The sequence below is a fragment of the Hermetia illucens genome, chromosome 5, assembly GCF_905115235.1.
Source record: "Hermetia illucens chromosome 5, iHerIll2.2.curated.20191125, whole genome shotgun sequence".
In the NCBI taxonomy this organism is placed as follows: domain Eukaryota; kingdom Metazoa; phylum Arthropoda; class Insecta; order Diptera; family Stratiomyidae; genus Hermetia; species Hermetia illucens.
This window is the reverse complement of record NC_051853.1, coordinates 83,400,481-83,415,351: the sequence shown is the minus strand read 5'-3', so window position 1 is coordinate 83,415,351 and position 14,871 is coordinate 83,400,481. Positions and strand designations below refer to the sequence as shown.

Sequence of the window (14,871 nt, the reverse complement as noted above, 5' to 3'; positions counted from 1 at the left end):
TTGTTACTTTCTGAAATGCTGCAAATTGTCACAAATAACCATGATCCCGAAGGAAGGTAAAGATTTTATACTTGTCATGTCCTGTAGATCGATAAGTATCCTTCTCTCGCTATCAAAGCTATTCGAGAAACTTCTACTATCCACGCTACCGCAAGACTTAGACGAAAAAGAAAGTGTTCCTTCTCAGAAGAAAACATTGGACTGTTGAACAAGTTCGGGAAAAGTTGTACATTGAAAGGTAGAAAGTATGCTCGGCCGTATATCATGATGTTGATCTGCAAAGTCAAGGAAAAAGTTACTTACGAATACCCACAAAATTCTTGAGTCGTATCTGAGGTAGTGTCCTGGACCCTCTGCTTTATTTGATATATATTGCAGATTTGCTCACAAATGAGTGCCTATTTACTTCTACCCTAGCTGGCGATATAGCGATACAATGCACACATTCCATCGTAGTGTTGCATCTCGAGTCCTCGAAAATCATATGAAAGAGCTCGAGCAATGATTGCCGCTGGAAAATCGTAAATGCGACAAAGTGTAGTCATGCCACCTTTACAAGTTCACATAGTCACCAAGAAGCTTATGAAGTTCGGACGCCATTCCCAAAGCTCTTGCCTTTTGGCAGTGGTACATGGCATGGCCTACGCTCCATCGATGTGCGGGGATTGTGGCATTGTGTGTAAACACAAAACCTTATTAAAATCGGTTTACTGTCTGTCTGTCAGTCTTTTTTTTGAGGAGGTGGAAATCTTCAAAAGACACCGGCCTGGACACTCCAGAGTGTGGGATTCTTACCGACTAAAACCACCCCCGACTCCCCCCAAGCCCCGTAGAATCATCATACGGTATTACATCATGGGGCGGAGTCAGTTCATTTTAGCTTGGTGCAATTTCGTCTCTACGCGGCGTATGTAACCGCGCTTTTCTAATCTCCTCTGCCTTTCGCAGTTTGCTCTGAATAGATACGACCATGGAGTTGATCGCATCCCAGTCGTCCTGACATGCGAACATTCTTCGCACCAGATTATCTGGTACGCGCACCTATCCTAGAGTCTGCTCTAAGTTCTTCCTTTCCTCCACAAACCTTGGACAGTAGAAGAATACATGCTCTGGGTCCTCTGGGACTCCATCCCAGTTTGGACAATCCTCCATGCGGCGGCGTTCTTCGTCTGCGATAAAGGAGAGATAGACTTCGCATTATATATGTTCGTCATCTTATCTGCCAAGATGTCAATGGGCACCATTCCAAAAATGGCGAATGCTGTATCATCTGAGACAGCCCTTGATGCCGAGCACACACCCTTAGGGCTGTTCTTCTGTAGACTGAACGCAGTTTGTTAGCGTTAAATGTAACCTGCAATGCCTTTCCCCAAAGTGGAGCTGCATAGAGCAGGATCGAACTTACCACCCTAGCTATAAGCAACCTTGAAGCCTGCCGTAGCTCTCCCACGTTCGGCATCATCCTTGCCAGGGCCATACTTGCAGTCAATGCTTTATCATAAATGTACTGCACCTGTTGCTTATAGTTAAGCTTTCCGTCACTCGCAAGTATTTGATGGCAGGCTTAGAAGTGATGATATGATTCCCAATTTGAATAAGGGCAAAATTTTTTTTACGGCGCTTGGTGAGGCAGACCGCTTCCGTTTTTTCCTCCGCAAGTGTCAGATCAGAACTCTCTAGCCAACCCTTAACAGCGCTGATCGCTTCGCATGAGTATAACTCAGCATCTTCGAGGTGCTTTGCGACCACAGCCAGCGCAATATCGCACCACCATGGCTTCCTCCGGAAGGGGAAGGTTAAGTACGTCGTTGTACATAATGTTCCACAGAAGTGAGCCCAGTACGGAGCCCTGTGGGACACCCGCAGAGATAACGTACTCTTGGGGTCCGTCATCAGTGTCATATCAAAGCTCCCGTTCTTGTAAATAGCTGTTGACAATAGCTGCAAGATAAGCGGGAATACCAATCTTCGCCAGAGATTCCCGTATTAGGTTCCAGGTGGCCGAATTGTATCCATTTCTCACATCCAGGGTCACTACCATGCAATATTTGCTAGTACTGCCCTTTCAATGGATTGCATCTTCGGCCAAGCCGGTAACCATTTTGATGGCATCAATGGTTGATCTGAATACGAAACCCATTTTGCCGATCTCCTACCTGGACGGTGTGGGATTGAGGGGGGGCAGGGGGCAGGAAAACCTCCCCTTCAGTTCACTCTAGAAACAAAATTCTGCAGCAATGTAAGCATAAAGCATAATCTTACCAAATTTGGTGAAAATCGCACTATTACTAACAAAGTTACAATAGGTCAAAGCTGTCACTACTGTGCAAATTCAAGACTTTGAATGTCAATATCACTTGAAAGTGCATATTTTCACATAATCTATGCATATATTATTTGCTACAAACTAATGGGACAAATGCACACTCAAATCTCTTTATAAAAGAAATACACAAAACCTTTCATTCCTGAAGTGCCTAGCTTCCAGTTTCCCGACTTGTTTATATTTCTTAATGTTTCTAAGATTCCCGGCCGCGTACATATGGTACCTCACTGGATAGCTGATCTCATTCTTTCTGTTAAATTGTAAGCAGCTCCAGATCCCAATGGCTCTCTTTGCGCCTGTCCTGATAGCGAGTTTCAGCTGACTCCATTTCAGGACAATGCTATCGGTTTTGACATCTGCAGGATTTGTTTTTGTAACGCTTGAGATTTTAGATAACGAATCTGATAGTTTCATTACCATTAATTGCTATGTGGTCCGACTGGAGGCTGAGTTTCTGGGTCGAAGATATACTATGAACAGGCTGTCAGACTGCCGCACAGCCCCCTACCTGGAGGACCAGTTGACTGATCTATATTTTACAGGGCGTCGAATTCGCTGTTGACCTTCTCTCGTTCTGCTGCTTTGCATTGCCCATTCGTTACGAAGGTAAAATTGAGCGTAGGATTAGGTAGTAAGTGCTTAATAAGTGTGCATGACCCAGATTTTGGTGAGGTGTACTGAATTTGCAAACCCCACTGGGACACATAGTACCTTTCAACCCCCCGCAAGTGGTCTTATCCATGTGAATCTGCTGCGTCACTGGACATTATAGTGGGTGATTACCACCCCAAAGAAAATAACCTGACATACGTTGCATTAAAGGTCCATATACCGTATGTAGAAGATACTTGCTTCTTTTTGCGATTTATTTCATGCATCTAATTCGTGGAGGGATGCACGCATAATAACTATTTCAATTGACAAAGGTAAATTTCATTGGGGTAGAGGAGTGTGACATCGAAATAATACTCAGTACCACTATAGTACTACGAGCTGTGGTACCATGAAATATCCCTGCGAGACAAATTGAAAATTTTTCACACATTTAATGTAAGCAAAACATCATAATTTCCCTTTTCAAGTCCACAGGGCGAAAAATTTATGTAAATTAAATAACCCTCCCCCTCGAGTTTTAAACTTGATTCCTCTTTCAATTTAATTGTATGTGACTAAACGAATTTCCAAACGAAATGGAATTTAATTCCGCATCCATTTTTCATGGTTCGAAACTAACTCTCCCCCGCAGTTGCCATTCAGGACGAGAAGAATTCAATTAAAATATAAATGCCAACGTAATCTTATTTGCAAGTGTACTTCTTAAACGTCTTGTTTAATGTTTCCTTCCGTTCTTTAATAAGACGAGCGTCCTTTATGAAAATTCTTTCCTGAAAATTATGTTGCTCCTCTGCAGTCCTTGCCGTTGCGTTGGTTGTATGTTTGCCGACAAGTTAATTGGGAAGGCGACTTTTTTATCAACTGCACAGTTGTGGTCGACAATAACAACGGTTCGTTGTGTTCTCTCATTGTTTTAAGCGATATCTAATATAATTGACTCAGCGGGGGATGTCTTACCCCCGGTGGCGTACTGTAGATGCAGCCGTGCTATCTTATTACTTGTCGATTGATCGAATCGCCTTAATTACTTTGTTGACTTACTCTAAGCCCGTTGTGTATTCTGTAAATTGAGATAACCCCATTTTGTCATTAGTTAGATTATAGATTACGCTGTTGGGCAAATAAGCTCTTCTCCTCGGGGAACGTGGTGATAAATCACAATAGGAGTTTAAACATTGAGTGCTCTTCCGTTGGGTAGTCGATAAACGGTTATCCCTGTGGGCTAATAACACACTCAGTTTTGATGGAGCTCTGGGGCTATTGTGTGTTAACACTTTAGCAGTAATATATAGAGGACATCGGCTCTTGTGGGGATTACGTGCGTGTGACTCAATTGGTTCTAAACCTAGTGTGAACGATTTTTGTAACTTAACTTACTTAAGTCGGTTGAAGCTTCGTAATTTTACGGGGAATCCTTAGATGTAAGTTACAAACGAAAAACAATAACGATAAAACATTTAGTTAGGAGTAGTACTTAGTTTCAATAACAATTCCCAAGTTCAGGGACCCAAGGTAACAACCCAGACTGGACCTCATTCAAGGTGCAAAATAAGGAATTCCTTAGCTACGATTATCAATGCTGTGCGACCTTCATGGAAGTATTGATCGATGTCTTGATTAAAATTACAGCGCATCAACCTTGCCTAGGCGCCATCGTTCGCGGTTACCTGAAATGCGCTTCAGCTCCCCCCCCCCCGACTTCTTGACACACTCGCATTCATCCACTAATATTTTGTGACAAGCACCCTTGGGGCGACTTACTCGACAGATATCTTAGGAGTGCATGACGTAGCTGCAATGCAGTTGTCGCCCGTCCTGCAAACGAGTACCAGAGCAATTTCTTCGTTTTAAGAAAGTGCATGGCTAACGAACTCCGATGATACGGTGCAGACAGGTTTTTCATGTGCTACTCCCATATAGCAACACAGAGAAAATACTTGCATAGAACAGTTTCAATTTGATCTGGATGTTGGGATAAATGAAATTCCCAATTTTAGGCATGGCAGCGAAGACTTAGTGCCGTTAATGCCTACTAATGTAGATAGGGAAAGTGCAATGATCCGTCAGACTGATATCCTTGATTTGGTTGATATGTATCATGAATCTAACCCTACTTACTTTTCTTTCCAAATCTAGAACTATTTGGCCGAGGTTCATAACCGAGTGAAAGAGCAAAAGGGTTGTCATCAGCGCAATCTACGTCCTGCTCTACGTCGTCTGAAAGAACGCATCCGATACCAGTAAGAAATAATATCGGTGACAAGATGCAACCCTGACGAACTCTGCTTTGGACCTCAAATTCCTCTGAAATTTTACCTTAATGCAGCACGTAACATTTTGTGCCATAATAAGTCACCTTGATAATAGCTATTGGTTTCTCTGGCACTCCTGCGTAGAGCGCAACAGATATACTCCCTGTTCAGGTTACTGAAAGCTTTCTCCAAATCTATGAAAAGCAGGTGAAGCATCACTCGTTGGGTATTGATATGGGCATGCAGCAGGATCCAGAACTGAAATCAGTCTACTCCCTGGCAGTCAAGCTTTTGAGATGAGTTTAGATGAATTCCCGGGTTATCTTAGCAATTATCTTTCCAACAATAGGGAGCAGAGCATCCTCCAATTGTCACACTCAAAACGGGTTCCCTTCTTTAGGATCTCCGATTCCCAAGATTTCTGTACAAGTGGAAACCCCGTTAAGCCCAGCGGCTTTACTATGTTTCAATGCACATTGATGGCACAAATGATTTCTCTTCTGCTTGGAGTAAAGTACGTATCTGCATGTTGCGGTGACTCGCCATTTCACCCACAACGGCTTAAGTTTATTGACCCGCTTCCAAGGTTCCGGGATCAGCCAAATCTTATGAAGACGTGACCAACGACCTGTGTAGCACTCGAGAAAAGACCATTTTTAATGATGGCCTAATGCTCATCTATATTTTCTTCCTGGTTAGACAGTATATCCACCGTCCCATCAGCAAGATAGCTTACCCACTGACGAGCGACAAGTGGATCATGCCAGCGGTCAATGTTGAACTTGGGGAATCGCAGCTTCCCAACTCTGCTGGAAGTGGTGGATATAACATGCAAGCGAAATTGAGCGACCATCGGATGATGATCCCCTTCGAGGCTAATTTTAGCGCCTCTTTTGTTACGCACATCCAGGAATCAACTCCTAAATCAACTACTTATCGCGAAGTAGTCAATCAGATTGCAGATTGCTTAAACGGTGGCGTTCAGTTAAAACCCAACTCACCATATAGCAAGCTTTATGCTCGAACAAGAAGAAATTCACAAACCACCCAATATTACCGTTTCGTTCGTCAAAATCGTATCTCCCCATCACATGTCCGAACAAATTGTTGTCAGAGCTCTATTTCATTGCGCCGGTAGCGCTTCAACACAGTACGATTGTGATGCTTCTTAAAGCAGATTATCATTAGTTTTGCATCAAGGAGAGGAATATTCTTCAGAGTTCCAGTTTCTTACTTCGTTTAAGCCCAGAATGTGCAGGTTATATCGTTGGAATTACTAGTCAAGTTGGAGAAAGCGAGCATTCTGAGGACCCTCATTACCCTTTACAAGGAACGTACGCACTTTCCGTAAACCATAGTTCATTTTCCATAGCCAAATGTCGTAACCGTGAAGTCAGTTCCTATTGAAAACCAAACTTTACTATAATGGTGTCACTATCTGTCTTTTCTTTTTTGTCCGGAGGTAACCGCCATGTCCTGTGAGAAACTGTGTAATATCATAGTTTATTACACCATGCCCTCTCTGCGTCCACACCTTGATAATAATAATAATCGTTGGCGCTACAATCCATATTGGGTCAGAGCCTTGAAGTGTGTTAGAGCAGTTCATTCAAGATCGTAACGCTACACTACAGAATCACAATACCTTATAGGAGGTGATGTGGTCATCACTGCGCTCGCTCGAGATTATTATCCTAATTTGACTCAGGTATTCATTTACAGCTGAGTTGACTGGTATCCGACGTCATAGAAATCCCACAGCCACCAATGAGATTTGAACCGGGACCTTCTGTATGACAGCTTTGTGCTTTAACTACTCAGCTATCCGGAACACCTTGATACTGGGAATCAATCTGCGGCTCCATCGACCTCTTTCCGCCATTCCCAACGTTTTTGCCACCTGTCTAACAATTCCTCCGTTTAGACGTTTTCCACGTGCCAATCGGAAGAAGAATCGGGTGCATCCTAGAAGCGTCATCTCGTCGGCTAAAATGTTCACCGGCATCATTCCGGCTACTGCGTAGGTCACTTCTTCTGAAATAGTTCTAAAAACACAGTACACTCTTAAGGCGCTATTTCTATAAACCGCGCTCATCTTTTGAGCATTGTGTTATGCAATGCAGATGACGAAATTGACACTGCGTAGAGCAGTATCAAGTTCACTAATCTAGCTCTAAGCAGTGTACGAATTCATTGCGGCCCCCGACATTTGGCATCATCCTTTCCAAGGCCATGCTAATATTGCACGCTTTGGTGCAAACATGTTATAGGTGATGCTTGCAATTCAGACTCGACTATTATCACTGCGAGGTATTTAACTGCTGATTTTTAAATAATGATATGTTTTCCCATTCTGATAGGGCCGCTACGCTACTTCATGATAAGCGCCACCTCTAGTTTGTCCTCCTCAAGTGCGTGACCTGCATCTTTCAGCCACTCCTTCGTAGCAGTGATTGCTTGGAATATATACAATTTCACATCCTATGTTTTGCGACAACAATCCCCGCAATATCATCGGCGTAACCCACTATTGTGGCCTCGCTAACAACTGGGATGCGTTGAGGACATCATTATACATGATGTTCCACAATAGTGGTGCCAAAAGACAGCCCTGTGGAACACCCGCGGAGACAATGTATTCTTTAGTTTGGTCTGTGTCGTATTAGAACCTCCTACCTGTTAAATATCTGACGACTATAAGTTTCCAACTGGTCGAGTTGAACACATTTTGCACGTGAAGGGTAATCATAACAATACTTACCAGTGGCACCCCTTCCGTGCATCGCATTTTCTGGTAAGCCAGTGACCTGTTAAATACAGAAACGGCATTGTCGATCTGATAAGCCTCCTAGACTCCCCACAGCCGGGACCAATCTTTTGAAGATATTTCATTCCAATATTTTCCCCATAGTTAGACTTATAGGTCTGTAAGATGTCCTTGTCTTTTCCATACCTCGGGAAAGATCCCAGCCACCAAATATGCTTCAAACAACTCCACGAATATGTCCGTCCACGACTTAACAACCAGCTTAAGGGCTTTTTTGAAATGCCATCGTGCTTGGTTGTGTCCCAAGCTACCGCAAATCTTCAGTACTTCTTTCATCGTTACTGAGGGTATTACAGCCACATCTAAATGTGTCTGCAGACTGTTACCGCTTTTGCTCTCCAGAAGGGACAAACCCTGAACAGTTTTTAGTAGGAGATCGGGTATGCAATTTGCGGACCTGTATGACTCCTAAATTGAATGTTCGCCGTCTATCTGCTTCCACACGCCTTTCTAATTTCCGCCATAGAAGTAACTTCATCTAGCTCCTTGTACTGTATAGCGATCACATGCTTTTCAACACGCACTGCAGCGCTTTCACCAAGTAAATTTTTTAGTTGGCTGCAGTAGCCTTCGGCTTTGCTGTTTTCAAATTTTTGCAGCTCTAGCATGATCTCCGTTTGGTTCTTCAGAGTGCTGTTTCCATTTCCTCTAAGTCCTTGATTTCATGGTCCGCTTTCACTATGTCTGCATAGGGCATACTAACCATGCTTGAAATGATGATTGCTTCGGGTCGGATTTTCATTTTCTCTTTCTTTTTTTTAGGCTTTTTTGGCACAACCTTAATCCAACCATGACACACTTTTTGATCGAATATCGGCTCCCTTAATAGCACTATTGTTTTAAGCACCAGCCTACCGCGGTCTTAGTGTGAAGTGGACGATATGTCTTTTTGTTTCTTTTTGGAAATCTCATGGTTCTCACTGTATGCTTGATTTCTTGCTGCACGGTGCCTTAATCTTTAATGAATTCCGAAAACTTAACAATTTCCGCTGCAGCCAAAATGAAGAATGATTCTTACAGGTCGGATTTTTGTTCAACAACCTCCACCCTTCTTTCCGCATTTTTTGAGATGGGAATCCTCTAACCCAGGTCATTTTCATTCATGGTTGAGTTTCTCCTTGACGGATCTTGTTCTCGATCCAGAGAAACCCTGCTAACTCCCTACGCTCGAATGCGATTGGTGTCACTACTGCTTTTGACGCCGACCTTCCCTGGGCACATCCTTCTGCGCTTATGTTATGCGTATACACTTTCTTATCTAAACTGCTTCTAGTACTGTAGCCAAACTGTCCACGAGCGAAGCACTGCAGTCGAGATATATCGACGACCAGAAGTCTGCCTGTCCACTTCCAAAAGCCGCCGGTACTGGGGTTCCGAGCCCTTGCACGGTATGTTTACACATCTTCTCTTCGTCTATACTGGTTTATTATTCTAGGTCTGTCGTTCGTCTGTCTATCTATCTGTTACACGCACTTTTATCGGAAACGGCTATACCGATTGACACGAAATTTGGTAAGATGCTGGGAGCGCTGAACACTCACGCATACAGTGATCTAAATCTTTCTACGTTGAATTTAAAGGGGGTCCTCTTACAAGAAAAAAGGGGCTGTACATTTTTTAATCAGCTCCAAGCGGTCCTTTCCTTGTAAATTCACTGCAACCCAAACTACGAACTACCAAATTCATACTAAAGTGGGTAGTCTGACGTGCTAAATTCACATACATTATGGGGTACGTACAAATGGGATACTTTTGAATCAGATATACTGACATAAGAAAGAAACAAAACCTTTCACACCTGAAGTGTCGAACTTCCGGTCTCCGCCTTGTTCAGGTTTAGCAGGCGTGTTGATCTTTCTGTAGGTTTGCGCAAATGCCCCTGTTTGTTGAATTTTCAGTTTCTGGTGCGGACCAGCGCATCGATAAAGTACACGTGAAGTTTCGTGTGATGACACTTGATGGATGGAAGTGTTGAAAGGACCTCGCCCCCACTTTCTCGAGCCTGCCTAGCATAGAGACATGCAAGCACGTATCGAAAGAACATTTCAATGAAGCTTTAATAATTACGAACGGACCTTCACAGTCAATTTCCCGACCTTTTTAGGTTGCTAGGGTAGCCATTTCGTTTTGGTCATCTCCGTTCACTCAGTATCGTCTTCTGACAACCACACATCTCTTGATATTACAGCCTTGAAGATTATTTGAAGTAATAAGACGGTTTTCGTTTTTCGCTGGTATCTTTTATTCGCATATACCGATATTTCGAAAGGCATTTGTTCGCTTCATCAGTACTACACGTCATCACTTTACTTTGCATCGATATAATCCAATGGGTAATATACCCTTGGTGAAGGCTTCCTTGATGGCGTTGATACAACGTTTTTAAAAGCTCCCTTTATATCCAAGAAGGCAGCAAGGGTAACCGCTTGTACTGCAGCGACCACTCAACCGTGCCAATTACCTCGTGGATTGCCGTTTCTGTGGATTTTCCTTTGCGGTAGGCATGCTGGGACTTAGAAAAAGGCGTTCTCTCTATAATCGTCCTTAAGTGAATGTCCAGGACGCGCTCTAGGGTCTTCAGCACGAAAGAGATCAGGCTGATTGGCCGAAGTCCTTCGTGGATTCGTGACCGCGCCTGCTCGCTTTCGATATGAAAACCACTGGTGCGCGTCTCCAGGACTGTGGTACATATCCTAAAGAGATGCAGCTCCAGCAAATCTCAACAAGCCACGGCACAACCCTTTCCTGCTGTCGTGATACTCTTCTAATTCTTCTTACTCATTATTATGATAAGAGGCATTGTTCCTCAAACATCATAGCGACGAGCTCTATAGATAAAGTTGATGAAATACTATGTGTATCTAGGGCCTGTTAACTTATTTTTGGAAAAGGAGTCGAAATCGAAGTCCTACTTCTTAGAATACCTGGTAGTCCTGCTCAAGAGAGCAACAGTACGAATTAAACTCCCAAGATTTAAAATTTAAAAGATGAGACTCCGCACGAATAAACTCTCTTAGAGTTCCTGTACTATGCCCGTTGGAAAAGGCGTTCCTTTTTTGATCACAACTTTTCCGTTTCTATGAAGAGGGCTTGTATGCTTTCCGAATAATCAGTGTGATCATTTCGAGGCAGTAGAATCGGAAGTTTAAATGCTTATGAGTTGTTCGCGTTTTTAAGTCTACCTCCAACCCTAGCCTTCCCTAGTTTCTTCCGCAAATGGCCGTTTTTCTTCAGTGAATTGTCACTCCAAGACTTTGCTCGGTCCCTTCAAGCGTGAGGGACGTCGACTAAAATATATCACCACCTTTATCGATTCCGGGAAACTTGAGTAACATGCAGTATTTCGAATTCACTCGAAATTCCCGAGAAACAAGCAACCTCCTTTCGCTAACACTTCTCCAAAAACTCATTTCCCCAAAAAGGATATTTTCGTAATACGCTCGGTTTGATACCTCGATCTCGAAGCACAGTCTGCGAGGTTTTCCTTTGATTTAATGCATCCCCAATTCAACGTTATTTTGCTAATATCCTGAATCATAGCCGTTCCACTTCCGATATAATTCTTCGGTTTTGCCAGTAGCCCACGCAAGCAATATGGAGTCGGAGGGAGATTTCATGATTGCATGAAAGAAGTGGAGCGATTTGATGACCGCTTGATGAAGCTAATGTAAAGTACTTAAATGCACTAATATCAAAACACAAAAGATGTCCGTCAATTATTCTTTAATTTAAATATTTTGTGCTCGACATTCGACTGAGATCTTTACACTTTACTCTTCTTTGCAAGCTATGGCAACACGTTAGTACGTCTACTAATTACGTGTTACCATGCTCGTCCTACATGTTTAACTAAACCTAAAGCTAAACGCGGCGTTCATATTTCCTTCTAGCGTCGTATCGCCATGGAAGAAAGACTTTAGCCTGTGGAAGAGGATTTGGGAAAATGGGCAATAATGAAATCCTAATTTATCAGACAGGGAAAATCGTAAAACCTATGGATTATGCTAACTTTTAGGGAACGGACAACGTGGCATCATTAGGTTTTAATTAAGGTGGTTTCCGCGCTTGTAAACTACGAAACTGGCAAGCTTCTGCGGCAGCACTGAAAAAACGGGTTCAAGTAGGATACTGAATCGGAAATAATTCTGAGAAAAAACAACGCCAGAGAAAAATCCTAAAAGGGGATAGAAAAATGGAATGAGAAAGGGGAACCGCGATGACTTAGATAGGCCGTTGGCGTGGTCCGCGACGCGAACCAAGTATTGCCAAAGGATCGGCTAATAACACAATAGCAAAGTTGGCGGCAATGAGCCCATGTGGAACTCGGAAATGCGTTTCCTTTATTTACAAGATAAGCCCCAAAGGCTGTCGAGCTGAGGATCGCACTGGTCTCAGAAGAATCTGGCACAAACGCGAATCTCGGGGTTGGGTATAGCCCATTCTCGACTCGAGATGGCTGTGGTGATAAATGAGTTGACAAGCTAGAGCTACATCCCCCCATGAGGGATTTGAAAGGACGCATCTTTGCAAGAAATTTACCATCTGGTTGCACCAGAAAACAAGCCATCCCAAGGAGAGGGAGCTAACGATTCGGGCACTCCAATAGGACCGTACAGTATATGCACACTCCATGTCTAGTTTGAAGGCATGCTCTCCACTATGATTTTGAGGAAGTTTTCACCATTTCGACCAGTACCAGTGATAGCACTCCCCTTCAGCGTAAACTGCAGTCAAAAATTGGTGGTTTTATTAGAGGATTTTTAAAAAAGCGAATAACTACAATCTCAAAATAAACACAATCCCAAAGCTGCTTGTCAAAATCGATCGTCAACCATTAGTAAACATTAGATTGGTAAATGATGGGGGGGGGGGGGAGGAGGGGTGTAAAGCACATCTCGTACATCATGACGGCAACCTGTACATATATTTAAGCCCCATGTGACCATAAAAACACGATTGTTTGTGAACAGTAATTAACGCTTCAATAAATTTGAAAAATAATGAAGATATGGAGATGATAGCTCATAAAAGGAGCAACTGAGATATTGCCTGAATGGATATAGGTTCAAGCGAAAAGATGTAGAAAAGCCGGCACGAAATCAAATGAATGAATGATGAATACATTATGACAAACTTCGTTTAAGCCGAATATTCATCTAGACTAACTCCTGCACATAACCGCACTAATATAAATACTGATGCCAAGCAAGCTTTTATATTCCTTACCTTGAAACACAGCTCTCGCCCCTATTTCTCTTGAATCCTAGAAACGAAGCCAGACTAACGTCCTAACTTCTCTGAAATTTTCGGCGCTTTTTCTTTTGATGTCGAAATTGTTTTGCAATTCATAATAAATTACCGTGAGCCTTAATAACCAGCGAGTTCACTTTGAAATAGAAAAGAAAAATAAAATGAATCTGAAGAAGAACTCTTGTGCAGGGTCCTTCATCCGTGGAGCACCGTCTTGAAGTGCCAATTATAATCCCTGGCGTACGTTCATCCGAAGATATGGTGATATCGGGCACTGTTTTTTACGGTACTCCATAACAAATATAAACATCAAAAAGACCTTGTGGAATCGTTTAGCAGTAATTCGTCTGGTTTTTGAGGAAAAATTGACAACGGGGTGCTGACACTGAGGAGACGATACTTGGCTTGCTAGTTGATGGCACCCCCATTACGCTTTGCACAGGTTATTAATAAATCAGTGAATATTGTAGCGAATCGTTCCTTTATGACGCAATCGGAAAACCGACTTCCCCTAAATCCAGCAGGAGAGATACCCATACATAAGTAGAAAAATTATAATTTGAATTTTCGGAATACTTCTGAGCGCCACGTTTTTAAATATGGGGGAGAATTGCCCTAGGCGTGCTATTCCATGTTTTCCCAACATTCATTTAAAATTAAAATTCGGAATTTTAAATGGCGCAAATAATCGTCCCAAAGCAAATATGAAATAATGTTTTCCTCTCTTTTGCAGAATGGAAACGAAATTCGATTCGCGACAAGGACAATTCCCCGCAACTTTTCCGGATACATTCAAGGATTTCTTTTCGATGATGAGTGAGGATGAAGACCATTTAGATTTGTTCACAAATCTCCTGGAAGACAAGGTGGGTACCCGTGAAAATTTAATTATTTTTACTGCTTCCATTACATGAAACCAGCGCACGTGAATAAAGTGGATGCCGGCTAAGGACTCCCGTTTCGTACGTGCATTCACTTCCAAACAACTAATTTCATTATTTGGCCCAGAGGGGTGGGCGGCTACTACCCCCATCAACGGAGGAGCTGTAAAATTTATGAACACAATAAACGCTTAGTGAATGAAATGAAATATATAATGGAATGAAGGTGCTTTCAAATCATGCCGGCGACTCGGCTTTATGGAGCGGCAGAGTAATTTTTATTAAGTCCTTCATAATGGCTGGCTGCAGACTTTATAAATGCTTCTCGAGAATATGTTCACGTTGTTGACATGACGGGCACATTCAGGTTTACTCAGTCGGGCCTTTTACGCGGTGACATATATTCCAACTTATTATTGTGCTTTTATGGTGTCCTTAAAAAAGATAGCGGGCGACTATCAAAAGTTCGAAGTGTGTCATAAACTTAAATGATGGCATTTGTTTTCGTCCAGGAATCCCACCTTTTGGAGATAGAAATGTTCAGTAGTAAAGTCCGTGCTTGTGATTAGTAAGTTCGGAGCGTTAACCGGAAATATTGGATGATTATCTCAAAAGGCAGGTGATTAGGAGGTAAATATAGACGTTTAATATTTGCCGACCCCTTTTCGTCCTCAGGCTTTTCTACACACGACTTATTATAGATTTAATCAAATTGTACAT

General features: G+C 42.6%; 1 protein-coding gene across 2 annotated transcripts in view; it reads left to right on the top strand.

Annotated features, from left to right (window-relative positions):
* The window catches only part of LOC119658466, a 267,894-nt gene that overhangs the window by 74,634 nt on the left and 178,389 nt on the right, over positions 1-14,871 (top strand). For both annotated transcript variants that reach the window (XM_038065880.1, XM_038065881.1), the window contains exon 2: positions 14,004-14,136. In XM_038065880.1, coding sequence (XP_037921808.1) covers positions 14,004-14,136 — 133 coding nt within the window. The remainder of the gene's footprint in view (positions 1-14,003; positions 14,137-14,871) is intronic.